The sequence below is a fragment of the Protopterus annectens genome, chromosome 11.part0, assembly GCF_019279795.1.
Source record: "Protopterus annectens isolate FY-2018-M chromosome 11.part0, PAN1.0, whole genome shotgun sequence".
Classification (NCBI taxonomy): Eukaryota; Metazoa; Chordata; order Ceratodontiformes; family Protopteridae; genus Protopterus; species Protopterus annectens.
The window spans coordinates 670365033-670381861 of NC_056745.1; the positions used below are offsets into that span (position 1 = coordinate 670365033).

The following is a 16829-nucleotide window of genomic DNA, read 5'->3' on the forward strand; positions in this document are numbered from 1 at the left end:
GAGTGGTATATTATTTGCTTTAGTTATTAATATGGTAATAAGAGGTGAACTGTAAATCTGAAAGTGCAAAGTATGTAATGCAAATGGGTATAGATAGTCCAGTTTTGATAACGTATCTAGATGATGGGATCATAGGAGGTTACTAGGCTAATGATCCTGGGGCCCTTACAAGCCTAGCCAAGAGTTTATCCCCAAAAAGAAACCTCAGTCACCACCTTTGATAACATTATTATAACTAAAAATTTATGGATGAAAGAAATATTTTTTGTAGTAGACTTTTAAAAGAAACAGGTTTGACATTAAATAAGGATAAAAGTAAAGGTTTGGGAGATGGGATAAAAGTAGGAGGAATACAATTGATAGTGAAAGAGATTTATGTATTGGGAATAAATGTTGGTAATAAAACAGTAAGTGGAACACAATGGGAAAACCTTTTAAAGGAATTAAAAGGAATTTATTGTTTATGGAGAACATTTACATAGTCTTTGTAAGAAAAAAAATCTAATTTGATAAATTATGTGTTAATGGGAAAGAAAGCATATTTATCAATGTGTTCATGATTTCAAGAATGTATGAAAAACAATTTAGATGTTATTTTTACATTTATAAGGGGATCTAGATTAAATCTTATAAAGAGAGAGTATTATATATAAATAAAAATGAAGGGGGACTGGGATTATTAAATCCAGTAATATTTTCAGCTTCATTAAATTTGTATGAAGTGTTGAGCTAGATAAATGGAAAAAAATGAAATTAGTAGCAAGACTGTTTATGTAAAATTTGGGGAGATGAAAAGAAATGAGAGGAAAAAGAATGCATTAATGAAGAAAAAGAAAATTATCAAGAAAAAAACAATGTGGAAGATTGTAGATATAGAAAACAATCGGGAAAACATGGTATATGAATATAATGGCACACTATTATTGCATTAACCCATGGGAAAATTTACCAGAAGAAAAGATTAAAGCTATAAAAGAAAGAAGTGGTAGAGTAATAAAGTAGAATGTCAGTGTTTTCTATGGAGACTGGGAATAAAGTAATTACCAGTGAAAGCAAATATGCCTTGTATAAAGAAATGTGAGAGAATATGTTTGTATTGTGAAAAGAAGCAACAGAACGTGTTTTTCGAAAATGTAAAAGAGTAGAGAAATTATGTGAAGAAACATTTTTTGGAGAGTTACAAATAGTAATAACATATTTATGGGTATGATTGAATGTTGATATAAGAAAAACAAAGTATATAAGACTGGATAAAAAGGTTCTGTGTAGTATGGGTAATTTGGTAAGAGAAATTAAGTGATTGTTTCTCAGAAAGTGGATATTATCAGTAAAACATCAGATGATTATGGAAAAAAGTTTGGGGGGTCTTGTTTGTTGTAAAAGGTATAAAGATGGAAAAATAGAATATGTATAAGGAGAAAATTAAGTAAATGAGTATTTTTGTAAATATATATATATATAAATATATATATATATATATATATAGAGAGAGAGAGTTATATAAAATGAAAAATGTAAATTATATAAATAATTTGGCATGAAAATTAAGGATCCCTAGACTTTTCAATAGATGCCATAAGATCTTTTATATCAACCTGAGCTACCACCAACTCAAGCAGATGGGGCCTGTTTAACATCTTATCCAAAGGATGATGCATTCAGGAGTACAGCAGTGCTGCACTGTGGTGTCAGTAATTGATCTAACTGCTGTGGGAATAGAACCCACAGCCCTCTGAACCATAGGCGAGTGTGTTAACTGTTGCACCACTGAGATTGATGACAAATGGATTAGAATGGAATGGACAAATGGACTGGCTGACAACCTGGTGGTGGGGTGGTAACAGATTAGTCAGTAGATGGCTGGTGGTGTGCCCGATAAAGGCCTGGGATTTAATGTAAAAAATGTTTGTGTTCCGACTGGTTGTAATATGTTATTTCTTTATTATTTATTCATTGCCATTTGTTCACCCAGTAAGTGGGCTGTTGACCCTTTTCAGTCATGAGCCTTTAATTTCATACTGTTAACACTACATAGGTGGATCCAGCATAAAATTATTAAATCTTAATAACATGATATACTGAGAGACCAAACAGTTAAAAAGAAGCAAAGAATGCATGCTGACATTAGACTGTAATATAATTTTATTCTAGAGATCATTGGGAATCTGGAATTATGTAAGAGAGGGGCTGCTAAGGGCAAGGCCTCATTTGTTTTCTTTTTCTTTAATGATTTGTTAACCAAGTGACTGGACGGACCGAAAAGAGACCCTTTTGAACCACAAGACAGTAAATTTTGTCCTCTGGTCTTCTCTGGTGTCACTTTCAGTTGTTCATACCAGAACTAATTAAAGGCAAGATCTTAGTGCCTAAATGCCATATTCTGTGGCACATCCTGATGCCTGAACCCGTCAAAAAAATATTCATTGGTGTGGTAAATTCTTATATAATTGCTTATTCTCTCTCTGTACTGCTATTTACTTATGAAGCAGAGCTTTAGACATTTGGAGCAGCAGTTCTGTTTTCCCAAAAGGTTATTCATTTCAGTAGCAGAATGCAGTCATGCCATAAACACAGTTCCCAACCCAATTCTGCTGCTTGCAAACTTACTTTCCCTTTTACTTTGCAACCTTCTATGCTTGAAAGGGACATTGACAGGTGGTGCTTGAAGAAGAAAGTTTTTGGTCATTGTAGAAACATTCTGCATTTGCTTTCTTTTGTGTCACTCCAATAGACATTAATGAACTTATTAGTCTTAGTGTTTTTGCTGCAACATATAGAGTTTGGAAAACATCATGTCAGAGTTGCACTTGATGCAATATTAGGTCACTCAGAGAGCTCTGTACTGAACATTTGTATGCTGAAACTTACTAGTTCAGTCGAAGTGTATCAATTGATGACTGTTTTGTCTATTTCTTTATACAGTGAATCAAAACTATTGCAAGCAAATTCTTGAAGCAAATGATTTTCTGGTTTGAACTGGGAGTATTAAATTTGCATTATTTTGTAATTTCTGATACTTAGTTTTTTAGTTGGAAATTGAGCTGCATTATTATTTTGCATTTTGTTTTAGGTGCTTAATTTTCTTATCAAAGAATATTTCTGAATGTCTCCATGAAGTAAAGATTATACCTTCTGAAGTAAAGGACAAGCTTATCAAAATAATGATTTGGAATGGAACTCTGAATGACCAGAATATTAGTCAGGTGAGGAAAAAATGGTATTCAAATGAGCATTTATTTGTATGCCACTTTTTTGTCTGTGTCTGTGCCTGTGTCTGTCTGTCTGTGCCTGTCTGTGCCTGTGTGTGTGTGAGTCTGTGTGTGTATTTTTCTGTTTGTATCTATCCTAAGTTAATCAGGTAAGCCAACTAGTGCATGGACTATTTTTTTAGTTATGACCAGGGATCGAAAAGGAAATAGTGTTTATGTAGTCAATCAACTAGCACATTTTTGGGAAGAAACTTTGGAAAACATGTGTAGACATCACATGGTAGAACATGCAAACATCCCACAGAGTGACAGGAGGACAGAATTGAACTTTACACTGCAACTTTTGTTTTGTACTTTTCAGAATGGAACATGAGTCTGTACGAGTCCCAAGCATGGGAGTTCTTGGTATTTAAACAGAGAGAAAAGGAATCAAGGATTGTTGCCATTTGGAAGAAGAATTTGTGGATTCAGTGTTAGAAGTTTCATGTCTTTAATTAGATGAGCTGCCTTGAAACATACTAAAGATACTTTAGTAAGGCCGTAACTAATGTTGCTAAAAAGCATAGTGGGAGGACAGCAAAAGAATCGCTCTCAATAATGTGAAGTATCATCAATGTAGCTGCAGATTATGAATATATTTTGTGGTGTTTTAGAGGAGCAGTTTAAATGACCTGTCTTTAATTCCCACCTCTGTAGAAATATTTTGTGACAGTAGTAGAGTTCCCTGCAGGACTGTGGTGGTGGTGCTGCAGTAGCGTTGTCGCCTCGTAGCAAGACGTTGTCCCGTTCGATTCTCAGCTAGAGCGTCTTCTGTGTGGAGGCATACGTGAATGGGGTGTGCCTTTGTTGAAGGTTGTGCGTCAGGGCTGGTAACCCGGTACGTAAAAATCCACTACCAATCATTAGCGGACCGGAGTTCCGCTGTGGCGACCCCTAACCGGGAAAAGCCGAAAGACACAAACAAAGTAGAGTTCCCTGCAGGCACAATAGCAGGCAGTGTAGGCTGTTGCCAGAATACACCACACAAATGCACCCCGAGTATGAGTGTACAGAAAATAAACTGAATGAAAAACTGGTGGAGGATACTTCTATCAAGAGTGGACCACACAAACATGACAGCACCAAAAGCTCTCCAGTACCCCTCTGTGCACAATGTTGTATCCCCTGTATTTTAGTAATTTATGTACCTTGGGGGAAAAGACCACTACCTGTTAAATATTCCTTCACATTCATCAACTCAACTGAAACGAACAGTAAAAGTTGCTGTAACACAAGCCAGGTATCACATCCACACCCATGAAACAAATTTCTGCACACTAATCTAAACAAAGAAGAACAAGTATGCCCAAAAGGCGAATTTGTTTTCCACATCTAATTCTGGTAGAACCCGTTGAACTGACAAATTTACAAAGTAACAGTCAGAACAGCAGTTTTGCATCACAGATGTGAACATGCTGCTATTGTAAAATTGCACTTTTGAAGATAGCCGTTACAAAAGTGACCAGTATACAATAGCACATGCTTGAGCCACTGCTTCTGTAATTGCATCTCTGTTGGAAAAAAATAAAGACCTTATTAACCGTATGGAAATACAGTTGTGATGTGTAGTCTCTTCGTAAATGTTACCATTTAGAAGGAGCAAGTACAAACAGAATGGCAGTAGGAAACAAAAGAGGATGTAGAATATCAGAAGGTTGAATATACAGGGGTACAGATGGCACTGGGAGTTCTTTCCTCCTTTTCAGGGGATTACTCCTCATTCTGTAAAGAAACGTTCTGTTTTCACCAGTTTTGGAGCACATGTTGTCTTGGTGGGGGGGGGGGGGTTCTAAAACTAGTGCCTTTAGATCACTTTATTCAGTGAGTCTTCTGGTGACAAAGAGAGCGAAAGAACTTGAACAGTCCTCAACCTACCTTTTCTCAGTCTCTGTGTCAAGGTCCCAAAGTTCAAGAGATTCTTGCATGTTAACTTAAACATCAGTTAGAAGAGGTTAGAAAAGATTGGGAAGAGAGATTAGAAAAGCAGTTTTCAAGGGAACAATGGGAGGACATATGGATGTCTGTCAGGTATGTAACAAAGTTCTGAACGTTTAACATTTTTGCTATGTATGTATTTTTATATCCCAAGCAGACTTTAAAGAATGTTTCCTCTTGTAGATAGCAAATAAAGAGGTGTGATGGGAAAGAGAGAGGAAACTGGAAACGTGTTTTTTGGGAGTGTGATGAGTTGGCAGATTTTAAAAAATCTATGCAGAGTACTCTGTCAGAAATCAGAAAAAACAGAATGGTGGTACAACACGACCATCGAAACCGACTGGATAAAAAAGAGACCTTTATTATAATAACATCCAAGTAAGTGCTTTTGTGTTAATACTAACGCTTCTTCAGACTTTACATTCCACAACAAATAATTCATTTAAATGCCCATACTCTATTTAAAAGAGCCAATCAAAACATATTATAACTTTAAAGAAACATTTCATAAAATCTGGTGTCTATTAATAGCATTGGTTCTAAAAACATCTGCAAGAGCCTAAATAACCTCATGTTAAATGCTATACATAATACAAAAAGATACTCATAAACATATATTTATGACATATATATAAAGAAATGTATAAACATATGCAAATTTTTATATATATATATATATATATATATATATATATATATATATGGGTCTACTTTAAATTACCGAAAACGCAGTTGACCGACACGCGGAAGAGGGAGACGAAATGGCCGACAGGTAAGTTTACCGACAAGGTGATGTGCCAAAACCGAGTTGACCGACACGCGGAAGAGGGAGATGAAATGACCGACAGGTAAGTTTACCGGAAAGGTGATGTGACGATAGTGGATACAGCGACTAGGGTAACGTGTGAGCGCGTCTCGGTAAGTGTGCGATTGTGACGGAGTTAGGATCGGTAAGGTAAGTGTGCGTTGTTGTGGGATTTTGGGTTAGGGTGTGGGATAGGTGAGTGTGTGGTAGTGTCGGAGGTAGGGAGGTAGGGTTCGGTAAGGTAAGTGTGTGATCGTGACGGAGTTTAGTGTAGGGTGGGTTAAGTGAGTTAGTGTTAGGGTGCAGGTAGGGTGAGTGTGCGATAGTGTCGGACCTTGGGTTAGGGGTGGGTTAAGTGAGTTAGGGTTAGGGTGCAGGTAGGGTGAGTGTGCGATAGTGTCGGACCTTAGGGTTAGGGGTGGGTTAAGTGAGTTAGGGTTAGGGTGCAGGTAGGGTGAGTGTGTGATAGTGTCGGACCTTAGGGTTAGGGTTTGGGTTAGGGCTAGTGGCTATGCGATGTAGTGTAATGTGTTGTTTACGTTTAGTGTGTCGGTGTAATGGTGTTCGGTGTTTTGCGTTGTCGGTTTTGTGTGTTGTCTGTTATTTGGTGTCGGTGGTTTATGTGTCGGCGAAGTGGCGTGTCGGTATTCTAAAGTAGACCCATATATATATATATATATATATATATATATATATATATATATAATGTATATGTTCATGAAAAATAAAAAATAGAAATATATAAATATAAACATTTTTACATAAATATATAAATATCTAAACATATATACATATAAAAAATAGTGATGACAATGCATGACATGTATAAAAAGTATTTTGAGACTAAATCAGTATGTTAAGGGTCGGTACTTTAAAAAAGTTTTCAAAGAAACCTTCTCATTCAGACCATGTCCCTAATCCGCTTGCAGTTTAATTATCCATTTCCCTTCCTGTTTCTCTGTATAAATCCTAAGATCACCTAGTCTGACCGTGGAGTGTATGAGTTGAAGTACTAGGAACTTAAAAATATGTGTACTGTTGTCACATAGTACATGTTTAGCTAATGCATTGGTGTCATCTTCCCTATTAATGGCATATGTATATTCCCTGACTCTCTAAGGGTTCTATTTGTTTTCCCTGCATAAAAACAGTTACACTTCTGACAGCTAAATAGACTAAGTTTCTCGATTTACAATCTGTGTAGTGTTGAAAGGTATATCTATTCCCTGTATTGGGATGGATAAAGCTGTTATCGTTCAACATATATGGGCATTGATTGCAGGTACGACATTATAGTGTTCCTTTTCTTGTAGAACGTGGAATATCCTTGTTCCTACCTTCATAAGTCTTTTTAATGATTTAGTATTTCTATAACTCATCTTAGGTACCTCACCAACTATTTCCTTAATCTCCTCATCTAAACATAACATACTCCAGTGTTTCTTAATAATGTCTGTTACCTTCTTATTATTGTTGGTATATGGAATCACTACTCTAGTGTTACATGTGGATATTCTATTTACAGATGGGTCTGGTCTATCCTTACTAATATATGGTCTACCAGTAGTTTCTCTGATTGATTCATCTATTGGTAGCAAATCATTAACATGGTAGCCCCTATTAATAAATTCTTTCTTCACTGCAGCTCCAGCTGTATTAAAAGTTTGATCTTCACTAGTTAAACGAGATGTTCTCAAAACCTGGCTCTTAACTATATTTTTATGTATGTATGGGGGGGGGGGTGCATACTATCCCTGTGGAGAAAAGCATTTCTCCTACAGGGTTTCCTGTATACCTCCGTTATTATTCTACCATTACCTTTCTCAAGCCATACGTCTAAAAATTCAATCTCATGGATTGAATATTTTTCAGTGAAGAGTAAAAATGATGTAGTTCCATTGATATACTGTATGAACTCCTGAAGTGTATCAAGGGGTCCTCTCCATAAAGGAAAAATATCATCCACGAAACGTTTATAAAATATAATGTGTTCAGAAAAATGCAAATGTTCAAGAACATAGGTGGTCTCCTGGTATGCCAAAACTAAGTTTGCATATGAATTGGCACATGTAGTCCCCATAGCTACCCCTGTAACTTGTAAATAATACCTTTCATCATAATTAAATACATTGCTCGATAGGATCAATTCCATCAGCATTGCACATCTTACTATCCGTTCCCTGTTCATCCCCTTCCGTATCAAAAACAACCTTAAATACTCTACCCCTACATCATAATAATAGTATTATAGTATGAAAAGCATAGTAATGCCTTAAGTTTAATTCTGTCATTGTCAACAAAGCAGTTTGTTGAAAATGGAAATAAAAATCCTAACCAACTATATTTAAAGTATTAAATATTGAAAAGACATAAGAACTGGAAGTGAGATCTTTAAAAAAAATGGAAGGATCAAATTACATATCAATAAATGGAATTGCGGTGGTGCAGCGGTAGCATTGTTGCCCCACAGCAAGAGGTTCTCCCATTAGATTCTCTGCTGAAGCACCTTCTGTGTGGAGTCTGCATGTCCTCCCCGCAGTCGAGTGGCGTTCGAAAGACATGCGTCAATGGATGTGCCTTCATTGAAGGTTGGGCATCAGGCTGGCACCTCGGCATCATAAAAATCTACTGCCAATCAGTAGTGAACCAGAGTTCTGCTGTGGCAACCCCTAACCGGGAAAAGCTGGAAGAAGAAGAACAATACATACCAAATAATGCTCAGGAAGATGAGTGAGATTTAAAGGAAGGCAAGTATTAAGCAATTTATGTAATGCTGGACTGAATGATAGTTGGTATAAGAAAAAAAACATGTATGTAATGTATAATGTATGTAAATAAAAACTGTTAATATGGTTTGCTTTCTTTACTATTATGCCTTAAAAGATCATTTAAACAAAATGATTGCACACAGGAAAATTAGATCATCATTTAAAAAGACTAGGATCACTATTATTTGATTTATTAACTAATAAATCCTGATGCCATTCAGCTATTTTATTCAAAGAGGACAACAAATAACTTAAATACGTAGGAGTTATGATAAAAAATCAAATTTAGAGAAGCTTAGCAATACCTAACATGAAAACAGTATTACTGACATTAATTCTGTGATTTCTAAATGAAATAATTTATTTTTCAATTTTGAAGGTAAATTGTATTTTATAAAGGTGTTTTTACTTCATAAGTGGTATTCTATACTACAAACCCTCTACTCGAAAGAAAAAATAGGCAACTTAAAAGTGAAATGTTAAAGGTTTTATGGTCCCCTCCCAAAAAGACAAGTATATAATCCTCATATTAGACATTGGAGTAAGGGGGGGGGGCATAAAAGTGTCCAGATACTGAGATGTGTACTAGCGTTAGTGTTTAGTCCTTCATTGGTTAGATTCTTCATACAGTGTAAACTGAAAAGATGTACTTAGATTTGACAAATTATAAGAGACTAAAATGTCTGAGCATGCTATTGCTATCACTGGCAAAATGCAGGGAATTGTTGGTATGCATGTACAATGCAATGTGTATAATCCTGCAGATTCATGCTATGTTAACTGTATATTTAAAACCATCAGATATTGTGTGTTTAAATACTTGGATATTAAAAAACGGGCTAATAAATCAGAATTCCTACACAGTACTCTGTCAGAAATATTTTTAAGAATCTGCTAGAATGCACTAATGTAATTAAAATGAATAAATGGAAAAATAAAAATCTTGGAGGGTATGTTTTTTTATAAAGATTCTCAGTCCTAGGCAATTAATTCTATATTAGAAGAATTTGGATATATCAGAAATGATGATTTGATAAAAAATATTCAGGGAGTTAGATATTTTGTTCTAGAGAAAATGGAAAAGATAGAGCTGATGTTGTCAGTCTTCACTTAATCCTTGACTGTGGGTTCCTCAGCCGTTATTCCATCTCATGCCTTCCAAAAACTCTCCAGCTAAACTTTACCCAGAATGCTACGTTCAAGTTTACTTCAGATCTCGTTTGTTGCTTTTAGTGTTAGACACATCCTTTCCAATCCGCTCCCAAGTGAATTTTATACTTTCCTGTTATTTAACAAGCCCCTGTCAGTCCTTTTTTTTATTAGTACCATCATTGGTGGTATCTCCTACTTCTCTTTTACCTTCGTTAATCTCTACCATCTTTGGTACTCCTTTCCCTCTTTACCATAATGGTAGCTATATTGTACCATTGTTGGTATGTTTTCTCTCCTTTTGATTTAAAAAAAAAAAAAGTTATTTCCTTTCACTTCTGTCAGTTTACATGTGTGTATGTGTAGGTTAATATGGCAGAAAAGTCCAAGGACACTTCTGGCTTTAAGAGATGCCAGAAGTGTGACAGAAAATTACCCAACTCAGATGGACAGTTCACTTTTTGTGTATATTGTTTGGGCCCGTACATCTTCAGGAAGACTGTGCCATATGTCATGGCTTCAGCCACTGGGCCCTAGTAGAGGAAAATAATAAACTAATTTTCAAAGGTCTGATCGGGTCAGATTTTGATGAGGCCATATCTGGTTCTTCCAGGGCAAAAAGTGATATTAGCTCCCCTCCTTCCAAACAGGAGGGAACTAAGAAGAGGAGCCTATCAGCACCGACGACCTCATCGCCTCCACCATCGAAAATTGCAAAAATCGATCAGGGAATCACTTCAATCTTCAGTACCAGTAACTGCACCAATTGTTTCGTCACCTAAAACCAAGACTTCGGCATCACCTCACTCCCCGGTTCTACTGGCTTTGGAACCGAAGGAGTTGCCTTCCGAACAATTACCTCAGACAAGATATTCACCATCAGTGCATCCTTTTCATGACAGACCTCCGATCACTTTCTTGGAGAAACCACGTTCCCCGTCAATCTCTTCCATCCATTCCACCAAGAGCCTCACAGAGTCTGATCTTATGAGGCTAGTGGATCAGCAACTGGTGACAAGGGATTTAACTACTTACTTCATTGGTTCCTAGCCTCCCTAGCTCCGGAACCATATCCATCTTTCCAACTGTTGATCCTCTTCTGACTCCAATTGAGCCTTTGGAGTTCCCAATGCCGACAGTCCCGGTGTTGACTGCATCGTTGCCGATCAGATTTACATCTATGGCACAGATGACAGCCCTGAGCTCTTCAGTTCTATTGGACCCGGAGACCTCCCGGGGCTGAAGCTTCATTGTCTGTTCCAGGGAGTGTGGTGGTTGCAGCTGCCACTAAGAAGGAACTTGCAGACAAGAGTCCTATTATCCATCCCCTAATAAGGAGTCTAGGATGATGGATAGATTTGGGAAGCACGTACACCCTTCATCGACCTTTGCACTTAGGTCCTTGAACTATATGACACATGGCACACTTTACGAGACTCCAAGACCTGATAAAGGAGCTATCAGATACTCTGACAGGAGCTGTCGCTGAGAGAGAGCAGAACAAAGTAGCTTCCCAGCTTGCAACCCTTGAGTCAGTATGTAATTTGTCCTCGAGGCTCATTGCACATGCAGCCAAAGGAATGACTAGCACAGCGGGTTCCAGTGTAGCAATCAGGAGTCACAACTGGATAAGCTTATGTGAATTTGCAGAGTCATTTTACGTCTTTCTTCAGTGCTCCTTTTGACTGATCATCCTTTTTTGGCCACAAAGTTAGAGACCCTTGCGAGATGTGAGAAGGATGGAAAGACCCTTTCTGCCATCGGAGTCTGCTTTTCCATTCCTCAACCGCCTTAGTTCAGGAACCAGAGGAGTGGGAAGCTATGGTTCAAAAAATCCAAAAGGCCTTTCCAGGACTCCTGTGGTAATGACTTCCTTCGGGGCAAGGGGGGGGGGGTTGCAATGGAAGATGCCTTGCCAGAGGCAGAGGTGGCCTGCAAAATCACGGTTCCAGGGATTTCTTTCCCTGGTAAGTCCTACCAGCGCTCCTGAAGGGAGGCTCTATTGCCATCCTCTGGAGGCAGTCGGGGCGACTATCCCTGCACCTCCTTGCCTGGCTAAGCATAAGCAACAATTGGGTGCAGAGGATTATAAACAGAGGTTACAATGTTCCCTTTTCAAATCATCCCAATCAACCAAAGAGAATCCCAGACATTCCTCCCAATCACAGGGATGCATCAGTTACAGAAATACAAAAACTGCTCGACAAGAGTCATCCAAACAGTCCCACCAGACCAGAGAGGATCCAGAGTTTACTCAAGATCTTTTTAGTGCCAAAGAAAACAGGGACTGGAAACTGATTTTGGATCTCAGTGTGTTGAACAAGTTGATTCAACAAACCAAATTCTAGATTGTCACAGTTCAATCTGTACTTTCGTTTTTATGATAACATGAATGGATGTGCTCACTAGATATTCAGGATGCATATTACCACATAAAAAAGGACAAATGCTCCAGAAGATTTCTGCACTTCTGGCTGGGAGCCAGTCATTATCAGTTCAGAGCCCTGCCCTTTGGTCTCACCATAGTTGCCAGGGTGTTCACCAAGTGCATGGCAGTGGTAGCAGCCCACTTCAGACTACAAGGATTCCTGGTGTTTTCCATTCCTAGATGTGCAACCACCAGGCATCTTCTACTGCAAGCAAGGGATTATGATCTTCAAATGTCCTCACTGGGGATCACAGTAAACTACGAAAAATCCCATCTAGAGCCAACACAGCATTTAAAGTTCATGCACCTGCATCAGTTTACTTCCCCAGGAAAGACTTCAGGGAATAAGATTCCAAGTCTGCTGGATTATTCGCAACAGAACACTGATTGCAAGACTGTTGTTACAGGCTCTAGGATCTATGGTGACCACCATCACTTTAATTACCCTTGCAAGGTTTCACATGCAAATTCTGCAGTGGCTCTTAGCATCACAATGGTCATTCCTGAATTATTCTGTGTCTCATCAAGTTCTAATCATCAGTTTATGCAAGAAGGACTTGAGTTGGTGGCTTCATTCCAACAAGATTCTACTGGGCTGTTCATTTGTTCCTCCTCATCCGCAAGCCATAGTGACCACAGACACATCCCGGATAGGGTGGGGGGATTTATCTGGGAAAGACAGTCCAAGGCACTTGGTCCCAGTTAGAGGCCAATCTGTACATCAGTGTTCTAGAGATGAGGGCAGTGCTCCTAGTGTTGCAAGCATTCCAAGAAGCCCTCCCCTCAGGAACAATTATGATCCAAACAGACAACATGTCAGTGGTTGGGTACATCAACAAACAAAGGGGAACCAGATCTTATCCCCTTTGTTGAGAAGCACTCCGGGTAGGGCAATGGGTAATTTCATCCAACCTCTTTCCGATTGCAATGCATGTTCTGGGGAGCTCCATTGTGATTGCGGACAAATTGAACAGGAGCATTCTGATGCCTCATGAGTGGTCTCTCAACCCTTTGGTAGTGGAAAAAATCTGTCAATGGGGCCAGTCCTGCTGCGATCTCTTTGCTTCCCCCCTGAACAAAAAGTGCAGCAGCTACTTTTGCCCTTACCCCCCCCTCCAAAGGAGTCACCGAGCGGTGCTCTCCTTCACGATTGGCCCCCTGGTCTACTATACGCCTTTCAACTGATTCCTCTCATTTCCCAGTTTCTAAAGAAAGCCAACAGGTAAAAAAACAGGATAATTCTCATTGCCTCCTTTTGGCCTCGACAAATATGTTTTCCCTTTCTTTGGCCTCACCTAATTCAGAAACCTTGGAAGCTGGACCTGATTCCCTATTGTCCCATCCAGATAGACTTATTCACCCAAATTTTCACAATCTCAAGCGCACTGTGTGGCGTCTCCAGTTCCCATGATAGCCAGGCGTTCTAGCCTCACTGCCCCAGTTGAACAAATTGTTTTAGCCTCCCACAAACCTTCGACTAGACAATTTTACAGCAGCAAATGACAGACAGTATTCTTGACTCATATTCTGCACCAGTTCATAAGGTCTTGGTACTATTAGCATCACTTTTCAATACAGGGGTGTCCTCTTCGACTATACGAGTAAATGTAGCTGCAATTTCAAATTTTCATAATGGTCTAGATAATTCAGCTCTAATGTCCCACAAGCTCTGTAAAGCATTTCTGAAAGGAACCTTATTGCTGAGGCCTCCATACAAGGATCCTACTATACCTTGGGACCTCAGTCTAGTTATGCAGTCTTTAATTAGTTCCCCCTTTGAACCACATGCAAGTTGCAACTTGAAACATTTATCATGGAAGAACTTATTTTTGATAGCTATTACCTCTGCTAGTAGAATATCAGTGTTACAATGTTATCTTGCAAACCTCCTTACCTGATCTTTCATAAAGATAGGGTGTCTTTAAGAACAAATCCTTCCTTTTTACCAAAAGTAGTTAGAGACACTAATCAACCAGACTGTACAACTTCCAGTATTTTTTCCCAAATTTTCAAACAAAGGTGAATGTTGTGTGCATTTGCTAAATGTTCACAGACAAGGTTTTTACCTTCACAGAACAAAGGAATTCAGAAAATCTGATCAGTTGTTTGTTTCCTTCTCTGTTGTGGCTCTGGGCAAACTATTTTCTAAAGTTACTTTGGCTAAATGGCTCAAGGAATGCATAATCTTCATTTTAACAAAAGGAAAGTGCAACTGCTGGTACCAAAAAAGGCACATTCTACAAGAGCAATAGCTGCTTCTGCAGTCTTCCATGCCAATCAATGCTTCTGTAGATGATATATATGCAGTGGCTACTTAGGCATTCCTGCATGCCTTTGTTACTCATTACAAGCTGGATCTGGTCTCTAGGGGACAAGCATCATTTGGTTCGATGCTGCTCAGGAATATATTGCCATGAGACCTCCCAAGATTTTGGTAGCTGGGGATTCTGTCCTACAATGAAGTTCCATCTGTGTTGTCGATCTTCACTTATTCTTGATATTCCCATCCTGCTACCCCCCCTGCCTTTTGGGTTTTTTGTTGGAATGGATTTATCCTAAATGAGAGCATTATCCCCTTATGAATACAGATATGGTATCTGATCTGTTTCCTGTCTGTCTCTGTATTATGCAAACTCGATCCGAGGTAATCTTGAGCATTCTGCTCTCCAAGCAAATTTGAATAAAATTACTAAAAATAATTTTCAATGGTAAAGATGCAACTCAAATGAGAAAGCCAATTGGAAACATTTTATTTGTCTGAAAAATTCATGACTTTTGTTTAGATAATTTGAACTGTTAATTTCTCACCGACTATAAACATAATATTGTTTAACATTTTTTTCCTTCCTGTATTAAGAAAGTCATTATTCTTTACTCTGGACTATGTTAGCTATTGCTAGGAAAACAATTTCCAGGAAAGGAATGTATAGGAATTCTCCATCTTTTTAGGAATTCTTAGAAATAGGTCATGATATAGAAACTAATCCAAAAAAATCAAAATGTACTAATAAACCACTCAGTTTTAAGGTCTGGCGTAAGATATCTGCAGTCTTGTTCAAAACAATGAGCTAATTTCATTAATGCTCAGTATTAATTAGGTTTTCTTGTACTAAATTTTTGGATAATTAAGTTGAACAGATAGTGTAAGCAAAAAATGTTTTGAAAATGAAATTCAGGAAGTCTAGGCACATGCTGTATATATTGTTCATGGTTTGATTTTGTCTCAAAAATGGTTTATATATTTTGTTTTGTTATTTTCATTAAAGGAAATCTTGGGTGTAAATGTTAAATTAATATCCAGTGTTGTCTTTTCTGCCTAACTTAACAGATGGGTTATTGGATGTTCTTCGTGTTTCACTGTTGCAGTCCTCACATATGGGTTATCCAGCTCCCATTAGCTCTCAGACAGCCTGAATACCAGAGTCCTTGGTATATGACGTCAGCTGACGCCGGTTGTGAAACTGACGTCAGTACGTCAGATATAAAGGGAGGCAGCCAACACCATTTCCTGCTGCGGAGTCCGAAACAGATGCAATTCGCACTAGTGCTGGTCGGCCGTTTACCTTTGTTTCATTTTTCGACTACCAAGTTGAAGACGCCTTCAGATAAGTACCCCTTTGGGGATCCTCTTTTCTTGCTTTAACGAATGTCAGATAAAGTTAATAACCGTCTTGCCTGGTGAAAACAGATTCTGCACCGTGAGTTCCATTCCTATTCCTATTGTATAACTTGTTTGGGCCTTGAGCATGACGTCCCTAACTGCGATCTCTGTGCTTCCTTACACATGTACCATATGCAGTAGAGCTAAGATTTTGTATAAGCATTTCAGAGTCTGGCCTAAGTTTGTCTGTATGGTGTCTTCTGGTCTCCCGACTTCGGATTTTCCTAGGAAACTCAAAGACAAGGACCGTGACAGGCCTAGGGTTAAATCTACTGATGACACACCTGTGAAATTTGTTGTCGGCACAGTGATAGTCAGGGAGGCGCTTTCGCAGCCCTGCAGTCCGCAGATTTTCAGCTGCAAGCCTCTGCCGAGACCTTTATGGAGTCCTCCATGCCACAGGCCTCTATTTCATCTTCAGACCCTCCACCTGTCACCGCCTCAGATGGGTCCGGAGCCGCTTTGCAGGCACTTGCTTCTGACACTTCTTCTTTTCGACATGAGACCAGAACCAGACCGACTAACCTAGCTCAGACTTCTGCAGTTGCTAGGCCTCCCGAGTCCTTCCGGATTGCTAGTAAACCTTCCAGCCACAAACCTACTTACAAACCGGCGTCTGCCTCCCCTCCTGTACCTCAGTCCCAGTTGGTAAAGATGGCTGGTGATTTTCTTTCCCTGATTAGGGGCTTTTATTCCCCCCCCCCTAAAGAGGGCTATGGAATTATCTCCTTATATGTTTTCTGTCTCAGATTCTGAGATTTCCAGTATGACTGCTGGTGAAGAAGGAAGTTCTCAACTTTTTTCTGCCTTTGAGGATTCTGATGTGAGGACTCTA

The 16829-nt window shown here is 38.7% G+C and overlaps 1 protein-coding gene across 3 annotated transcripts in view; it reads left to right on the plus strand.

The window, feature by feature from the left end:
* AMN1 (antagonist of mitotic exit network 1 homolog) overlaps positions 1-16829 on the plus strand; it is a 1021978-nt gene that overhangs the window by 129409 nt on the left and 875740 nt on the right. For all 3 annotated transcript variants that reach the window (XM_044088123.1, XM_044088122.1, XM_044088124.1), the window contains exon 2: positions 3071-3203. In XM_044088123.1, the coding sequence (XP_043944058.1) occupies positions 3071-3203 (133 nt within the window). The remainder of the gene's footprint in view (positions 1-3070; positions 3204-16829) is intronic.